The following is a 17,393-nucleotide window of genomic DNA, read 5'->3' as shown; positions in this document are numbered from 1 at the left end:
TAAATGTTTAACGTTTGGTTGAATGAAATAGAGTATTGCCACACATCAATACCATATTAAGATGCCTTAGTAAGAATGTTAGAGATCTGTAAGTACTGAAATGGAAAGATGTCAGTGATGTATTCAATACAAACTATTGCAGAACAATAAGTATAATAGATGACCCTACCTCAATAAGAAAGAAACAGGCCCCTCCAAACCAACATACACATATCACACACACGTGTGTGTGTATCTGTGCACACACATATGTGGGAGGGCAGAGAGAGATAATTAACATCTCTGTATGACTAGTGATGGAACCCCCCAATATTATTGATTGCATTTCTAAGAAAAAACTTGAATTACTTTTGCAAATTATAAAGGAGAAAAATTTGAAAATGTTTGCAGATGTATTTATACGTTATATCTACCACCTAGAAAAAAGTACCCCGATGCTCATATGCAAAATAGGATCAACTGATCTCCTAGCAAAGAGAAAAAGAATTATCTGCAAAGTACTTTAATAGCCTAAAAATTAGTCTTACTTGTAAAGTCTGTATCCAGGTCTTTGCCACGAGCATTTGTTTGTCCTATCTTTGAAGTACAGTCTTTCTCTTGTGCTCTCTCTCGCCCATCTGGATTTAGAGAAGGGACAATCACAATTCTAGTCCTGTCAATCAACTAAAACAGAAACAGAAGTCAATGAATTTATTAGCTATATGTGGAATCAACAGGTACCTACCAACATGCCTCAAGTGGAAAATCTTTATTGTTTGGTTTAAACACAGATTTAAATGGCAGAACTAAAAAATAAAAATAATCTCTTGCTTCAAGTACATTAAAAACAACAACAAAAACCTACCATAGGACTAATGTTCACAGAGACATCCTGACGATTTACAACAAGGATCAGAGATCACTGTCTGCAGGCTAAATCCAGCCTGTTATTTGCTATTATAAATAAAGTTTTATTGGTACATAGTCATGCCCAGGCTATAACACTTTTTGTGCTGCAATTGTCAAGCTGAGTAATTGTAACAGAACATTTGTCCCACAAAGCCTGAAATATATACCATGTGGCCCTTTGTAGAAAAAGTTTGATAACTGCTGGCTTAAATCAATAATACTGGTAAGGCTGTATTTTCCAGATTAAAAACTGATATGTATAATCTGACAAATGGTAATGTATGTCTGGAAACAATGAGACAAAAGAGTTGAAATCAGTATGTCAAAAACAAAAGGTAGTAGGTTATTTGTCTTACCCACAATAATTTCTTCTCCAGGTAATTTACAGGCATCGATAGCTACATATGTAGCACGAACTAATTTCTGATATACTTCATCCCATATATTTCTAATAGTAAATTCCTGATTTATTTATTCTGTTAAAATAGTCTATAGGTTGAAAATATTTGAGACCCTTTAATTAATTGGTTCTTAAATCTCTCCTCTGGGGAGATATTTTTCTAAAGTACACATGTTTTAGCTTCACCATAGGTCTCTGGCTATGTGTATACTTTCTTGAACTTGCCAGATAATTCTGACCTGTAGCTCAAGACAAATGACAATCTAAATGGATCTAGAGTTCAAGCCCAATAAGACCAGTGAGGAAAATTCTCATAAACCAGGTGTTTTGAAATTCCTGGTAGGTATTTTACCTAGGGCTATATACAGATAGTCTCTTATAATCATAAGATCAGTATGTAGCAACTCTGCCCAAATATTAGACTGTTAGTAGCTTTTCAAGGAATATTGATGCCTCTGGGGGGTAGGGCCCAGTCACTGCTTATTTTTAAAAACGTTTCTAATGTGTAGCCAGGGTTGAGAATCACTCTCTTACGTATTCTTCCATTTTAAAAAGAACAAAAAATGTTTTGAGATACTCCTTGCAACTCATATGAAAAAGTCAATGGAATTTACTTTGCCTAAGATGTAAAATACTTTTTGATCAAGTCTGATATAAATCAATCTCACCTAATCCCAGTTTCTTTCTGATCCTAATCATGACATCAATTCTTTCCAAAATCTTTTAGGGGAGGCAGTTTGGTATAACAAAACAGCACAATCCATTTTACCACTTACTAGCTGTCTGTTTTCATATGTGTAAAAAGGAGGTAATATCATTAGTGGGTTGGTGATTAAATTATGGTGGATGTAAAGTATTTGGTAAAGAATCTGGCAGACAGCAGGTATTAAACAAATATTAGTTCCTTTCTCCTTTCCTAAATTCTATACAGAGAGTGCCAATTAGTGAGTGTTCTAGTAGGATGCACACCCTTTCCTTCAATTCTCTCAGACAACACAGAACGAGGTTGCTTAATCATATGTGACCAAGCCTATGAGTCAAAGTTCTTTTTTGTAGTCATGGATGGTTAAAGTGGATAATGCCATATTGCTTTTTCTGAACTCTCTAGTCCCCCAAGATGTCCAATAATTTTGCATTTATTATATAAAAAGAAAAAGGAAAACTATTCTTTCACCTCACTTTTCACTGTGGTTTCCTAGTTATAAGTAACTAGGAATGAAAGTTAGAATATACAAAACTGTAAGTAAAGATTGGAACAATAACTTGACTATTAAATAAAGGAGTAGAGGACTGAATGAAAATCTATGGCTCTTAATTGTAGCCAAAGAAATATAATAGAAAGGCATATTAACAATGAGTATATAGAAAGATGGTCCATTTTTAAAGAGTAAAGTTTATAATGCACACTACAAGTGTCTCTGTGTAAAATCTAACAAGAAATTAAAATTTCAAAATGATGCCTCGATATCAAAGTTTACCACTGAGCTTTTTCTTTTTAAAACATGTCAAAACAGGCTATTCTCTTACTTGGGTAATAGCAGGGTTCCTTTTGTAGTTTAGGCAGAGAAATTCTGCCAGAGCCAAAAGCAGTTCAGTTCCAACTGGAGCATTTCCATGGATACCAGCAACAAAACGAATCTTTGGTTCTTCAGGCTCAGATACATTGGGCTTATTGGATATTTCAAGGGACCAAATTTGACGATATTCAGCACTCTGTCCCAAACTTTCAAAAACCAAGAAACAAAAATTCATCAAGTAGGCAAACATTATATATTAATGTTGACATAAAAATTTTTAAAACAAAAAATGAAAACTAAACAAGTTTTTTAAAAGTAAGTCATTGTGCCAGAAGACTTTAAGAAAATTAGTTTTATTTCACTTAGCATAATTCTCCCCAGGGCCCTCCAGCTGTCTCAGAGGCTAAGCCAGTCAGAGAAAGACAAATATCACATGATCTCACTCATATGTGGAATCTAATGAATAAAATAAACTGATGAACAAAATAAATCCAGAGACATAGAAGCATGGAACAGACTGTTGAGTTTCAGAGGGAAGGCGGGGGTGGGTAGGTGGGAAGAGATCAACTAAAGAACTTGTATGCATATATTCATAACCCATGGCCACAGACAATAGGGTGGTGAAGGCCTGGGGTGGGCTAGATGGGTCAATGAGGGAAAAAAGGAAACATTTGTAATACTTTCAACAATAAAGATTTTTTTAAATTTAGTTTTTTTGACCAAAGATTATGATTTAGATTGGCATTCCTCCAAATCCAGTCATTCTCGTATCATTTTCATAAAACCTGCTCTATCCTCTACAACAGTGATGGCGAACCTTTTGAGCTCGGCGTGTCAGCATTTTGAAAAACCCTAACTTAACTCTGGTGCCGTGTCACATATAGAAATTTTTTTATATTTGCAACCATAGTAAAACAAAGATTTATATTTTTGATATTTCTTTTATATATTTAAGTGCCATTTAACAAAGAAAAATCAACCAAAAAAATGAGTTCGCGTGTCACCTCTGACACGGGTGTCATAGGTTCACCATCACTGCTCTATAACCTACACTAATATTTATTTAGCATATGTCTTTCCAACTGACTCACTTAGAAAAATATAAATATAGACAAATGTAGAGAATCTTTTAAAATCTGAATTAATTTAGATACTTTATACTTTACTATAAATGTAATACCAGTATCACAGTAAAAATGATTTAAAATGCTCTGCTTGTCCAAGAGCTCTGATATTAAGGCCTACTTTCTTTGGTACAATGGGAGATTTAGTCAGATGAAAAATATATTCACATTAAATTGAGAAGGATTAATAAATAGGAAAATTATTACTTTCTAACAATGCTATTCAATGGTACTTAGCACCGTTGGTGGACCACCTAAAACTCTCTCGTGGCCCACCATTGGCAGGTGTTGCATATTTTGGGGGACATAATTAACTAAAAAGTTATCTTGAATTGGAAGGTTAAAAAAAACTTAAATGACTAAGTAAATGGAGAGCAAAATAAGTTCCCATTTTTTTATTTTAAAACAAGAAAGCCTATAATCTCTATATGGCTCTAAGATGACAATATTAAAACCTAAACTGGCCCTTGCCGGTTTGGCTCAGTGGATAGAGCGCCGGCCTGCGGACTCAAGGGTCCCAGGTTTGATTCTGGTCAAGGGCATGTACCTTGATTGCAGGCACATCCCCAGTGGGGAGTGTGCAGGAGGCAGCTGATCGATGTTTCTCTCTCATCGATGTTTCTAACTATCCCTCTCCCTTCCTCTCTGTAAAAAAATCAATAAAATATATTAAAACAAACAAACAAAAAAACCTAAACTGGGCAGTAATGTTCAAGAATCAGTTGAGGAAGAGAGATACTGGATATTGCCAAAGTAAATATCACTCTTTGCATCTATGAACCTATCAACCAGTATTTGAGCAACTAAATTTGCTGGTAAAATTAAAAGGACCAATGAAGAAAGACAAAGTAAAGAAGTGAAAAGCTAGATAATATTCATTAGGCATGTAGCAGAGAACTATAAGCTCAGGGCAACAAGTAAAGGCCCTCAACAGGCAAATAATGAAAAATCAAATCAAGGAAATAATTTGGGAGTAACTGTAACAAGAGCTACAGAGGACTTATAATGAAACAGTGAAAGTGAGATAGAGAAATTCCAGAGAGTGAAGGTGAACGCTGTCTCAGCCATCAGTTTTACATAAGCCAGTACTGCATATTTTCTCGAGACCATCAGTCAATCACGTATGTCCTTAAGTGGGAATAGCAACTGTTCAACTGTGAATAGACTGACTAGCGTAGCGATTTTCAATCTTTTCCATCACATGGCACATGCAAAAATATATTTTATTTTTTGCCAATCTGACAAAAAAAAAGTATGATTTTGATTCATTCACACCGGATGGCTATTGTTGTGTTGGCTGTTACTTTTTTCTTTGACAATCTGAGGGAAAAGAGGTCAGTGCCCCTGAATAAACAGTCAGGTACTGCATGCTTTAAAAATTCTTGCAGTATACTGGTTGAAAATCACTGGACTAGAGTACAGAAAATGACAGCAACCAGGCTTCCTTTTCTAATTTGAAAAAAGAATGATCCCTGACAGGTGAGCTCACAGTTCCAAATTTGCCCCTTTCCCCAGCAAAATAAAACACACTAAGTAATAAGTAGTCAGAAATGAATCTGCAGCTAAGAAGTGAAAGGGGGTTTGAAATGAGTCAAAGCAATCATTAGAAAGAGGGATTTCACATTTCCTGGAGGCACAAGACATACATTGCTAATCTAAGCAGCAGTTCTCCAATGTTCCTCATAAAAGTTTCCAAGATTCATTGTTAGAAAGCTCTCCAAGCAAATATGTTTCAAAATAAGTGAACTCTAACTCTCTGTACATTCAGCTCCCAAATAAATTATAGGAACCATTCAACATAGTCTATGCTGAATGTAACTTCTTAAAAAAAAAAAAAGGAAAAGAAAGAAAGAAAAAGCAATAGAAGGTGACACTTACTTGCTAAGATTTGTAATATGTGGATAGTTCATCACAAGTCCTCTTAGAAACTCTGATAAATCTTTGTATGAGTGGTATCGATAAAGAGCCAGATTTGAGGAAGAGCGTAAAATGAGGCCTTCCAAACCATTCTCAGCTGAAAGGTCTTTAATTAAAGTTTCAAACGCTTTGGTAGTTGGATCACTGGCATCATCAGTGTTGGTTCTACCTCCCTTTCCTTTCTTTGATTCAATGTTTGAATCTGGTGAAGATCGAACAAGTGTGAAGTTGACCTGAACAGCACCTTCACTCTTCACGGTCACGTTCTTGGTAACTGGATTATACCTGTGGGAAAGGAGACAGAGCTGAGCCCCGCTTCTGCAGCTGGAGCACACCAGCCCGGGCGGAACAGTGTGTGCACATGGCATGGGAACCCTTGAGATAAACGTGGTGCATCTTCCTAAAAGAGTCAAATTTTTAACTTTGTGATACATTTAATATTTATTTTAAACATTAAACAAAGAACAGAAATGGGTAGACTGTAAAATATAAGTGATATTTTAAGTTAAATATATGACTTCAAAAGCAAGTTTGTACTTGCAGTGGATACCCCCATGTCTCCTGGAATCTGAGCTCACTTGTCTGTTATCAGGACATATGGTTGGGAAAGTTTGAGAAGTACAAACTTAGGACATTATCTACCAAACACATCATTCTTGCCCCATTTTTCAGATACCTGCTGCTTTAGTTTTTCCAATATTATACCAAAAAGGAAGAAAAACAGAAAAGACCTCATTACTCATTAGTGGAAAGTTTAATCCATCAATTTGTGGGCCACTAGATATTTGAAAATCATTTTTTTTTAAAAAGGTAAAGGCTCTGGCCAGTTTTTCTCAGGGTTAGAGCATTGGCCAAGGACTAAAGGGTCGCAGGTTTGATTCCTGGTCAAGGGCACAAGGGCACGTACCTCGGTTGCAGGTTCCTCAACCCTGGTCGGGGCGAGTGTAGGAGGCAACCAATCAATGTGTCTCTCACATAGATGTTTCTCTCTCTCTCTTTCCTACTAGCTATCTCATTGAAGTAAGGATAGTAAGGGGAGGGGAAAATATCCCTGGTAACATCTACATTTATAAAAACATAAAAAAATGACTAGAAGGTAAAAATTTTAAATTTCAGGTTAAATAGGTGTTTCCAGTTCTAAGCTATTTATAAAGGAGGGGGAAATAAAGAAAATTATTTTTTTAAAGAAAATACAAGTCGTAAGTTCATTTTCCATTTTTAAGTAAATGTATCTTTATGGAAAGAAAACCTATAAAAAGATACAAATGGCCTTTTTAAAAGAATTTACAATAAGAGAGAAAATGTTACCGAAGCAATAAGGCATTAAATGTACAATAAAAAATGTTTGTCTATGAAAGAGTATTTATTGGAAATGATAAAAGTATGCAGCAGAACAGGAATATTTTTTCCCAACTAACAGGTACTTCCCAGAATAGTTACTGATAGTGAAGGAAATCACTTACTATGGCTTTACACCTGGAAGGGGGAAGGTGATCTGAGAGGGGGAGGTGATCTGATGCACTGTTCAAGGTGCATAATTTCACAAATTCCTACATCTGATTGTATACTCACTTTGCAACCAGAGGAGAGTCAAATGTGTAACCAGCTCTAAACTTGCCAGCGTTAAACCCAAGGTTGCTTAACTCTTTAGGGCTTTCTGGCAATAACCCTCCAGAACGGAATTATGTTTGTCTTATTCCCAAGCGCTCAATTTCAAAGTATCCAGTCACTCACCCTTGAGCAGATGCTGTGATTTTATAAGTCCCTGGAACCAAGAGACGCCAGTAATCTCCAGTTTTGTAAGTAGTCACTGGGTGATTGATTTCAGCAACACTAATGGTGGCATTTAATATACCTCGGCCATCCGTGGCATCTAGGACAAATCCTTTGACACCCTGATGAACCTGGATAAAGTACAAAGACACCAAGATCATTAACTATTATTATTATTTTGGGAGCTCATATCCAAAATAACAGATAGTTAATAATGTAAACATGGGGAACAAAAAGGAATTTGGGAGGTCAGAGTAAAGCTAAATGTAAACGCTTATTAAACAAAATATGTTAGTTTCTGAAAGGCTAATTTTTCATAGGCTAGGGTTTGTCTTTATCACAAGGATTATAAAATACACAGTTGAACCTTTTGCACATCTGACAATTTTAGAATATAAGACATTCTGCAAGAAAACTGACCTGGCTTCTTTAAAAGAAAAATGTTATTTAAAAAAAATAGGACTAGTCTAAAGAGAATAAAAGATGTAATAACCAAATGCAATACATGAAACTTGACCTTGGCTCTAAAATATAGCTATAAAAAGATGTTTTGGGGACAAGAAGGGGAAATTTAGATAGCATTAGGTAATATTAGGGAATTACTGTTAATTATCTTATATGAGATAATGGCATTTGGGGATGGCATATAGGAAAATATCCTTATTTTTAGAAGATGCATTCTAAAATACTTAGGTGTAAAATTAACAGCTGTAATTTACATTGAAATAGTTCAGCAAAAATGTGTATAATTTAAATAAAGCAAATACAGCAAAATGTTAAAAATTATTAAATCCAAGTGAAGGAATAAGTGTTTATTGTGTTTGTCATATAACTTTTTGGTATATTCAAAATTTTTTAGAATAAAATGTTTTTAAAAATTAGTATGCAAACTCAGAGCCTTTATATCATTACACTCAGCAAAAAGAATAAAGCAGAAAGTACTGGCACAAAGTATGTTAAATTATCCTAATAATTAATGAACCATTATTAGCATATTTCTTATAGTCTTTACCTATTGGACACCATGCATATCAAAACTAAAGGAAAATCATTTCACACTAAACCACTGGCAAAAATAAAAAGAATAAAAGGATTTACCTCACAGCCCATCTTCCTATCACTTGACAAATGCATACATGTGTATCCAATTAATGCTAGCCTTTTATAAAGACAGGGTAAAAGTGATCACTAGTCATTAAGGGCAAAAATCACTACATTGTTTAGTCATTTTCAACTCTTTTCCATTCATACAAATTAAACTCATTTCCATCCATGAATTTGCTAGATAAATGTACTAAAACCTGAATAAGCCAAACTGGAATTCAAAAGGGTGTGTTTTTAAAAATCACTGCATGAAAACCAAATAAATCTTCTTGTTTTTGGGAGAAATTCCATACTTTGCTCCTGAGTACTCACCTGTTTCATAAATTGGATTAGAGATCTTCGATTCTGTTCCCAAAATTTTGGCAGATCCTTCTCAAACGGATATTTCACACAACCTAGTTCAATAGTCACTTCAAAGCAATTTGTTTGTAAGTAGTTCCAGTCCTGCATACCACCTAAAGGATAAAAAAATTAAAATCAGTCACTCTGAAGAAATTCTAACTAATTCAGATCCCAAAAGGTAAGCAATATTCCCAATGAAAAACCAAATTCATCTTTTCTCAGCATTGGTTGAAAAGCAATTAATGTGTTCATTTGAGAGCTGTTTGATGCTTGTGGTACAGGTAAAACACTTGTACTTTCATGTTCACGAATTCAGGTGCAGCTTACCCTTGTCTTATTAGCGTTTCTAAGGCTCTTTGTAATAGTCAGAGGTAAAAATATAACACTTTAATCAAGTTTTAATGCATTATTTTTATTCAATGTGCACCAAATGTAAAAATACTTAAAAAGGTTATTTGAATATTTTAAACTAAACAATATCTTTAAAATAATGAGTCTTTCTCAAAATTAAAAAATTAGTAACAAGAAGCATTATCCAGGGAAACAGAAAACCCATCAAATTATATGACCTTAATATAAACAAATGTTTACCTGGGACACTATACCAATTAGCTCCATTTGTTATTCCATGAGGAAAGTATTCATTAGGGTATATATTTTTGCAAGGTCTACCTTGAAACATCTGGGAATTTTCCTGAGGGGGGAAAACAGAATCTTTATTTGTATTTCTTTGTATCTGTATCAAAAAAATCACAGGTAGGATAAGGAAAAATAAAAGCAGTTATTTAATAGGGTGTATGTGGGGCTTAAAGATACATAAAGCCAAGGGAAGCAATGAGGCTTTTCAATGCATAGATGTCAATACCATTAAAATTTTTAAAATATATTTCATTATCTATTTTTTAATCAAAATTAAATATGCTTCGTAAAAAAATTGGACTTTATTTCTCACTCACAACTATTTAAACCAACTCAACTACTCTTTTAAAAAAAACTAAAAAAACCCCACACCTGTTCATATTCATACTTTCATTTCATGTTTTAAAGAATCTTAAAGTCCAGAAAAGATAATTCACATACAATATGCAGTAAGCAGCTTTCTCTGACTTTTAGGGGGACTGAGATGGCTCCTCTATGCTTTGACTGCACCCTGTGCAATTACCTTTTCCTGTTAAAACTGGTTACACCTATTGTCTTCTAAAGAAAAGACACTCCTCCTCAAAACAGCTGTCTTTTTAAAAATATATATATGTATATATTTTTTTATTTATTTTTAGAGAGATAGGAGGGAGGGAAGAGAAAGAACAAGAAACATCGATGGGTTGCCTCCTGCACGCCCCCTACTGGGGATTGAGCCCACAACCCATTAAACTGTCTTGGTGCCCTTTGTGAAAAGAAAAAAATCAATTGACCATAAATGTAAGAATTATTTCTGGACTCTCAACTCTATTTCACAGTATCTTAATTACTGTAGTTTTGTAGTAAGTTTAAAATTGAGAAGTAGAAGGCTTTTAACTTTTGTAATTTATTCTTCATTTTGGAGAGAACTTTGTCTTTTCCATTTCTTTCCCAAGTTCTATCAATTCTCCTTTATTTCTTCCTGTTTCTTTTTTTCCTGCTTTCATTTTCCAAATATATGGTTTTCCCTATTCTCAGTGTGTATTTGGGTATATTTAATCTGTTTAGAGTAGTATAGACTTAGTTTTCCTTCTGCTTCTTGATTGTTTTTTTTGGTGGTGGTAAGGTTTCCTCAAGTGGTAAGTATGAAGTTTCATTTCCTGATTTTCTGCAATAGTTCTCCATTGGTTTTCTTTCCTTCAGGTTCATTTTTATGATATTGGGCTGTTTTGCATGATTCCTGGTTAACGGTACCCTTTTCTGTCAGTCTAGCAGTCGAGGTACTTTAGTGTGTGTGTGTTTTTTTTTATTTGTCTTGGTGTAAGGATGGAGTTGCAAGTCCTCTGATTTTATGAGTCTCTTCTATCTTGGTCAACCCTACATTTCCCCCTTTTTCTTTTATATATTTTTTATTTTCACCTTCACTATTCAATTGCCAAAGAGCACGTCTTCATTTCATTTTGTCTTTCTCCCTCAGAAGCTGAGTGGAAAGATTTCCCTTTAAATTGTGCATATCCTTTTAAATCACACCAGATCTTTTAAGTTGTACTTTGAAATCTCTTCCTTGTATTCCAGTGCTCTCATCTGCCCAGTTACTTTTTTAATATTTTCAGATTTAGGGTGTATTTAATGTTTTGTGGTCATTCCAAATCACCTTTAGTCCTGCCCTTCATTAACTCCTCTCCTCTGACTTCACAGATTCTTTTGGTTTGCTTTTCCTTAAGCCTTGTGGTGGGGCAAAGGTGGGCTGGGCACATGATAAACATGACAGATCACAACCAAGAGAAAGGAGGCTGTGAGTAAAGACTGAGGATTTTAATTATCACCTCTCTCATTTACAACAGAAAAAAATAAGGACAGTGATATTCTAGAAGAGGCAGGTGTGGTAGGACCAAGTAATGGGGGAGAATATGGGTAAGACACAAATAAATATGAATCTGAATGAAATCACATCATGTTAAAGTTCTACTGTAGTTCAAGGCAAAGTGATCGACTGGGACTAAGAGGAGTAAAGCTGGGATTAGGAGGCTGAAGTAGAGGATAAAGGCTTAGAATCAAATGAGCCAGGGAGTCACGTAGCAAAACATGAAATGTTGCCAAGTAAAAGTGAGTGCTCAGCTGAAGTTAGAGAGCATACATATGTAATGTAGTCAATTGCCATGACTGCACGGCATTTCTGGACTATACTTGGAATACTGGAATGGAAAAGAGATATGGTGATAATTAACTACGGATTGGCAAGGCAGATATGTCAAAAGGGTATAAAACATCCTAAGGTGTGAGAGTACTACTGAAAGGTATGTCAATGGGTCTTGGCTAAGTAGAAAATAAACAAATCAAAGGATTAAAGGCCAAAGAACATTTAAAAAAGACTAAGAAACTAGAATTCACAATGAGGGTAAAGAGTGGGATTCTAAGAATAGGCACAGAATGTGACAGGGACATGTGCAAAATCTGACCACATTATTTTTATGATTTTGGTATCCAATTCTCCTCATTATTCCATGCGCATCCCTCTAGAAATGCTGTGCCCAAAATAATAAATGTACTCCCCTGTTAGAAACTCTGCACACTCTCACAAGGTCTATATGTAGAGAATGAGCGTGGGAAAGTGGAATGATGGAAGGCTGTGGTTAGAGGACACAGAGTTGCAGTAATAGTCTTCATTATCTATAACCAATGAAGTCAGACTATCAGTAGTAAGATCAAAAATTGAAATAAACCTCATTCCAAGTCCCAACTTTTAACATTTTCAAATTAACAGTTTTTAAATTAAACACACAAATTAAGCACACAAATATAACATTTCCGATTGTAAAAATAATGTGTATTCACTATAGAAAGTGTAAAAAATATAGAAATTTCTACCAGCTTTCCTTTGTTATATGTTACTATAGACTCTTAAATACCTTAGACAAGGTTGACAATTTTTTTTTTCTGTAAAGGGCCAGATAGTGAAAATTCCAGGATTTATAGGCTCTAAAGTATCTGTTGCAACTATTCAAATATGCTCTCTGTTTCTACTGAGATGACCGCAGCATTTTTCTTCTTTAGTCTGTTAATATGGTGAATCAGACTGACTAATTTTCAAATGCTACAACAGAAAGCAGCCATAGACAAAATGTAAAAGAATGGATGTAGCTGTGTGTCAATAAAACTTTATTTGCAAAAACAGGTGATGGGCTGGATTTGGCCCCAAGACTGTAGTTTGTCAAACCCTGCTTTAGACTACTTTGCTAGTTTTATAACTTAAGTACTTATCAAATGAAATAAACTAGTATGCACTATGTTCCAGGTACTGTGCTAAAAACCATAGATGGAAAGACATTATCTGAGCTTAAAGGCTAATAGGGAAAAACATTTAGTATGTTCAAACATTGGGTGGGAAACAGAGGAGAAAAACTAATAAGGTTGCCCAGAAGGAATCATGGAAAGCTTAACCTTCCAAGAAAGCACCCGGCCTGCGTCCTGCAGGACTCTGTTTTCATGCATTTTTTTAAATGACAGAATTAGTTGTACAGCACGTCATGTATAAGCACAAGCTTACCTTGGAATAAGAAAGTGCTATTTGCTGAAACACAGCATCATCAGGTGATTTACTGTATGTTGCGAACCCTTGTTCATCATCATCAAAAGGGTAGTTAACCACCAAAGAACCTGCCAGAGAAAAGAGGAAAATGTATCATGTTATCTATTTCAAGATAAATCATTAACATAAAGTAAGCTTTTCACAATACTGCCAGAGACAGAAAACCAATACAATTTTCCCAGGCTAATTTAATAGAAATGAAAAAGTTGCTCATTTCCTCAAGAGAAAATCAAAGCAATAAGTAAAATATGAAATAGCTATGCATGGCACTTAAAGCTTTCTTTCCTTAACTGGAAAGGTATTGGGAATTCACCTCAACTTATAGGTATAATTTACATGTCAGAACTAAAACCAGAAGTATACAGGCTTAATTTAAACAACTGTACTTTTATAATATTTAGGATCAGAAAAATTGAGCAAAATTTGAATATTTTCTCAGTAAAATTCAGATATTTACAAGGCTGTGAAATTTTAAAATAAGGAGGAACCCTTGGCTCCTTTCCTCAGCTGCCGAGTAAGGTCCTGGGTGCTTCTGAGGAAGCTAAGGCTGCACTGGTGTGAGGCCCTCACTTCGTCAGGCTGCCCGCCAGCACTTGCCCAGCACACCCAGACCATGGCCTCCTTCTAGAAGCTCGTCTGCATCTACTCAGCCCTTGGCCCTCATCCTGCACGACAGTCACGGAGGGTAAGATCAATGTCCTCGTTAAAGCAGCTGGTGTAAATGTTGAACCTTTCTGGCCAGGCTTGTTTGCAAAGGCTCTGGCCAATGTCAACATTGGAAGCCTCATCTCATGTAGGGGCTGGTGGACCTGCCCCGGCTGCTGGTGCTGCACCAGCAGGAGGTCCTGCCCCTCCACCACTGCTGCCCCAGTTGAGGAGCAGAAAGTGGAGGCAAAGAAAGAAGAATCTAAGGAGTCTGATTATAACATGGGCTTTTGTCTTTTTCTATTAAACCTCTTTTGTGACATGTTCAATAAAAAGCTGAACTCTGAAAAAAAAAGGGGGGGGGGACCCTTGATGTCCAATTAATCCTCCCATCTCATTTTGCAGATGTGGAGTCTAAAACAGAGGTTAAATGGATTATGTATAGAGAGCAGAGCCAGCCCTGACCTCCACTCAGAAAAAAATAGTAAAAATGCCCAGCTGGTATGTCTCAGAGGTTGAGCATTGACCCATGAACCAAAAGGTCACTAGTTCGATTTCCGATCAGGGCACATGCTTGAGTTGCAGGCTCGATCTCCTTTGCAGGAGGTAGCTGATCGATGTAGCTCTCATCAATGTTTCTCTCTATCCCTCTCCCTTCCTCTCTCTAAAAACATAAAAATATTTCTTAAATGATAAAAATCTTATATTAAAAATTAGTCAGCTGGAGTTATATCATATGATTTTTCAGGACCTAAGGTAAAGAAAGGGATGCGTTAAGACATGTGTAAAGGATATCAATCCCCTTCTTGCTCCCTGCAGGGCATAAAGCAGGGTGCTTCTCAGACAAGAGCCCAGAGCTACATATGCCCGCTCCCCACCACAGAATGGAATACTTTATTTCCCATTTAGTCACATTGTTTTCATCTGTCCATTTATTCTGCCTCCACTAAGCCATTCACTTTTGCCTTTTTCTTTTTTTTTTTTTACAATGCCCCTTCATGAGAATGGGAATGAAGGAACATATTCAACTTGAACTCAGATGAAGTAATTCTGTGATAATAAATACTAACTATTTTAATTTTTATATTAAAATAATATTCTTTAAGAAGTAAATATGAAGAACTATGCTCACTCTAGTTCCACAAATAGTTCTAACAAGAACAAGTGTACTTCAACACCTCTTTTTAGACAAATTACTAAAAAAAATTTTTATTGCACCCTGGACCCCTGATCCATATTTAAAAATTCAAAAAAATATTTTAAAAGTCAACATCAACTCCTACTCAATACTATCTTTCAAATGGTTAATTCTTAAAGGCCAAAAAAAGATCATGAAAGACTTAAAATACTACTACAAAACAGTTTATTTTAAAAAAATAATTAGTATCGACATAAAAAATATGAGCAACAAAGGAATAAAGAAAAATATGACTTCATCATAATTAAGAACTTTTGTGTGTCAAAGGGAATTATTAAGAAAGTAAAAACAAATAAACAAACAAAAAACAGCCTACAGAACGGAAGAAAATAATTTCCAATCAGCAATCTAACAAGGTGATAGAACCCAGACTATATAAAGAACTATTACAACTCAACAAAAATACACACACACACACACACACACACACACACACACACACACAAAACCCCAACAGAAAAACAACAACAATTAAAAATAGGCAAAAGACTTGAAAAGATATGGCCAAAAAGTACACAGGAGATGCTTAACATATTTAGTCAATAGGGAAATGCAAATCAAAACTAATGAGAAGTGCCGGCCAGGTAGCTCAGTTGGTTAATGTCATCCATATGTGCCAAGGTTGTGGGTTCAGTCTCCAGTCAGGACACACACACAGGACGCAACCAATGAATGCATCAATAAGTGGGACAATAAATCAATGTCTGTCTGTCTCTCTCTTTCTCTTCCTCTCTTTCTAAAATCAATTTTAAAAAACTGTAATGAGATAGTACTTTTCACCCACTACTAGCTATAATTTAAAAAATGAAAACAAATATTGGTGAAGATGTGGAGAAACTGAAACTCTTATACATTGTTAGTTAAAATGTAAAATAGTTCAGTTACTGTGGGGGAAAAAAGTTTGGCAGTGCCTCAAAAAGCTAAACATAAAATTACCCAAAAGAATCGGAAACAGAGATTCAAATAAATATTGTATGCCAATGTTCGCAGCAGTATTATTAATACTAAAAGAGTAGATACAGCCTAAATATCCATCAACAGAGAAACAGATAAAGAAATTGTGGAAGGCAGGGGAGGGTGGGGGTAAGGAAGAGAGATAAACCAAAGGACTTGTATGCATGTATATAAGCATAACCAACGGACACAGGCACCAGGGGGGTGAGGGCATGAGTCGGGGTGGGGGGTTTTGGGGGGGTAAGGACACATATGTAATACCTTAATCGATAAAGAAAAAAAATACTAAAAAAATTAGCATTAAGCCGAAACCGGTTTGGCTCAGTGGATAGATCGTCGGCCTGCAGACTGAGAGGTCCCAGGTTCGATTCCGGTCAAGGGCATGTACCTGGGTTGCAGGCACATCCCCAGTAGGAGATGTGCAGGAGGCAGCTGATTGATGTTTCTCTCTCATCGATGTTTCTGACTCTCTATCTCTCTCCCTTCCTCTCTGTAAAAAATCAATAAAATATATTTTTTAAAAAATTAGCATTAAACACATGGACAAAAAACAATAACACAAAAACAAAATTGTGGCATATGCATACAATGGGACATTATTCATTCGTAAAAAGGAATGAAGTACTAATACATGCTACAATATAAATGAACCTTGAAAACATTATGCTAAATTAAAGAAGAGAGACTAAAAGGGTCACATATATGATTCCATTTCTATTAAATAACCAAAATAGGCAAGTCCACAGAGACAGAACACAAATTGTTGATGGTCAGGGCTCAGGGGCAGGTGGGAATAGGGAGCAACTGCTTAATGGGTGAGGAAATAAAACACTGTGGAACTGGATAGAGATGGTGGTTGCACAACACTGTGAATACACTAAAAACATTAGAGAATTGTTCACTTTGAAGTAGTTCATTTTATGTGATATAAATTTCACCTCAATAAAAATTAGTATCAAAATTTGCAAAAAGGAACTTTACTTTTTCCTTCAAGATCCTTCTAAAATGAAATCCTTTTTTAAATTTCTTTGCCAACATTCCAAAACCCATTTAAAATTTTAAGATGAGAAAGCAAAATATGTCATGTAAAGAAACATGTCTACATGATTGAAGATGAATCCCCCAATCTTGTGACTGGCTTTTACCACTTGAAACCATGCCAAGGTTTTGATACCACATGTGTAAATCTATAAATTATTTTCACTGGAATGTAACTAATAATTGTTTTCAGATTTAGCCAACATGATATGTGATGCATTCTGAGATTATTCTTAAAAGCTCAAAATGAAAAAAAATATTTTCTATGAAACTTGTTATAAAATAC

At 35.3% G+C, this 17,393-nt stretch overlaps 1 protein-coding gene and 1 pseudogene across 1 annotated transcript in view; one reads left to right on the top strand and one right to left on the bottom strand.

The window, feature by feature from the left end:
* Positions 1-17,393, bottom strand: part of CPD (carboxypeptidase D) — a 57,043-nt gene that overhangs the window by 13,127 nt on the left and 26,523 nt on the right. Inside the window, 7 exon segments of the mRNA XM_023759494.1 lie at positions 528-663; positions 2,816-3,011; positions 5,808-6,131; positions 7,581-7,750; positions 9,036-9,178; positions 9,657-9,759; positions 13,231-13,340. Of these exon segments, the coding sequence (XP_023615262.1) occupies positions 528-663; positions 2,816-3,011; positions 5,808-6,131; positions 7,581-7,750; positions 9,036-9,178; positions 9,657-9,759; positions 13,231-13,340 (1,182 nt within the window).
* Positions 13,886-14,301, top strand: LOC106698276 (annotated as a pseudogene).

The sequence above is a fragment of the Myotis lucifugus genome, unplaced genomic scaffold (genome assembly GCF_000147115.1).
Source record: "Myotis lucifugus unplaced genomic scaffold, Myoluc2.0 scaffold_157, whole genome shotgun sequence".
Lineage (NCBI taxonomy): Eukaryota > Metazoa > Chordata > Mammalia > Chiroptera > Vespertilionidae > Myotis > Myotis lucifugus.
This window is presented reverse-complemented; position numbering and strand designations above follow the sequence as displayed.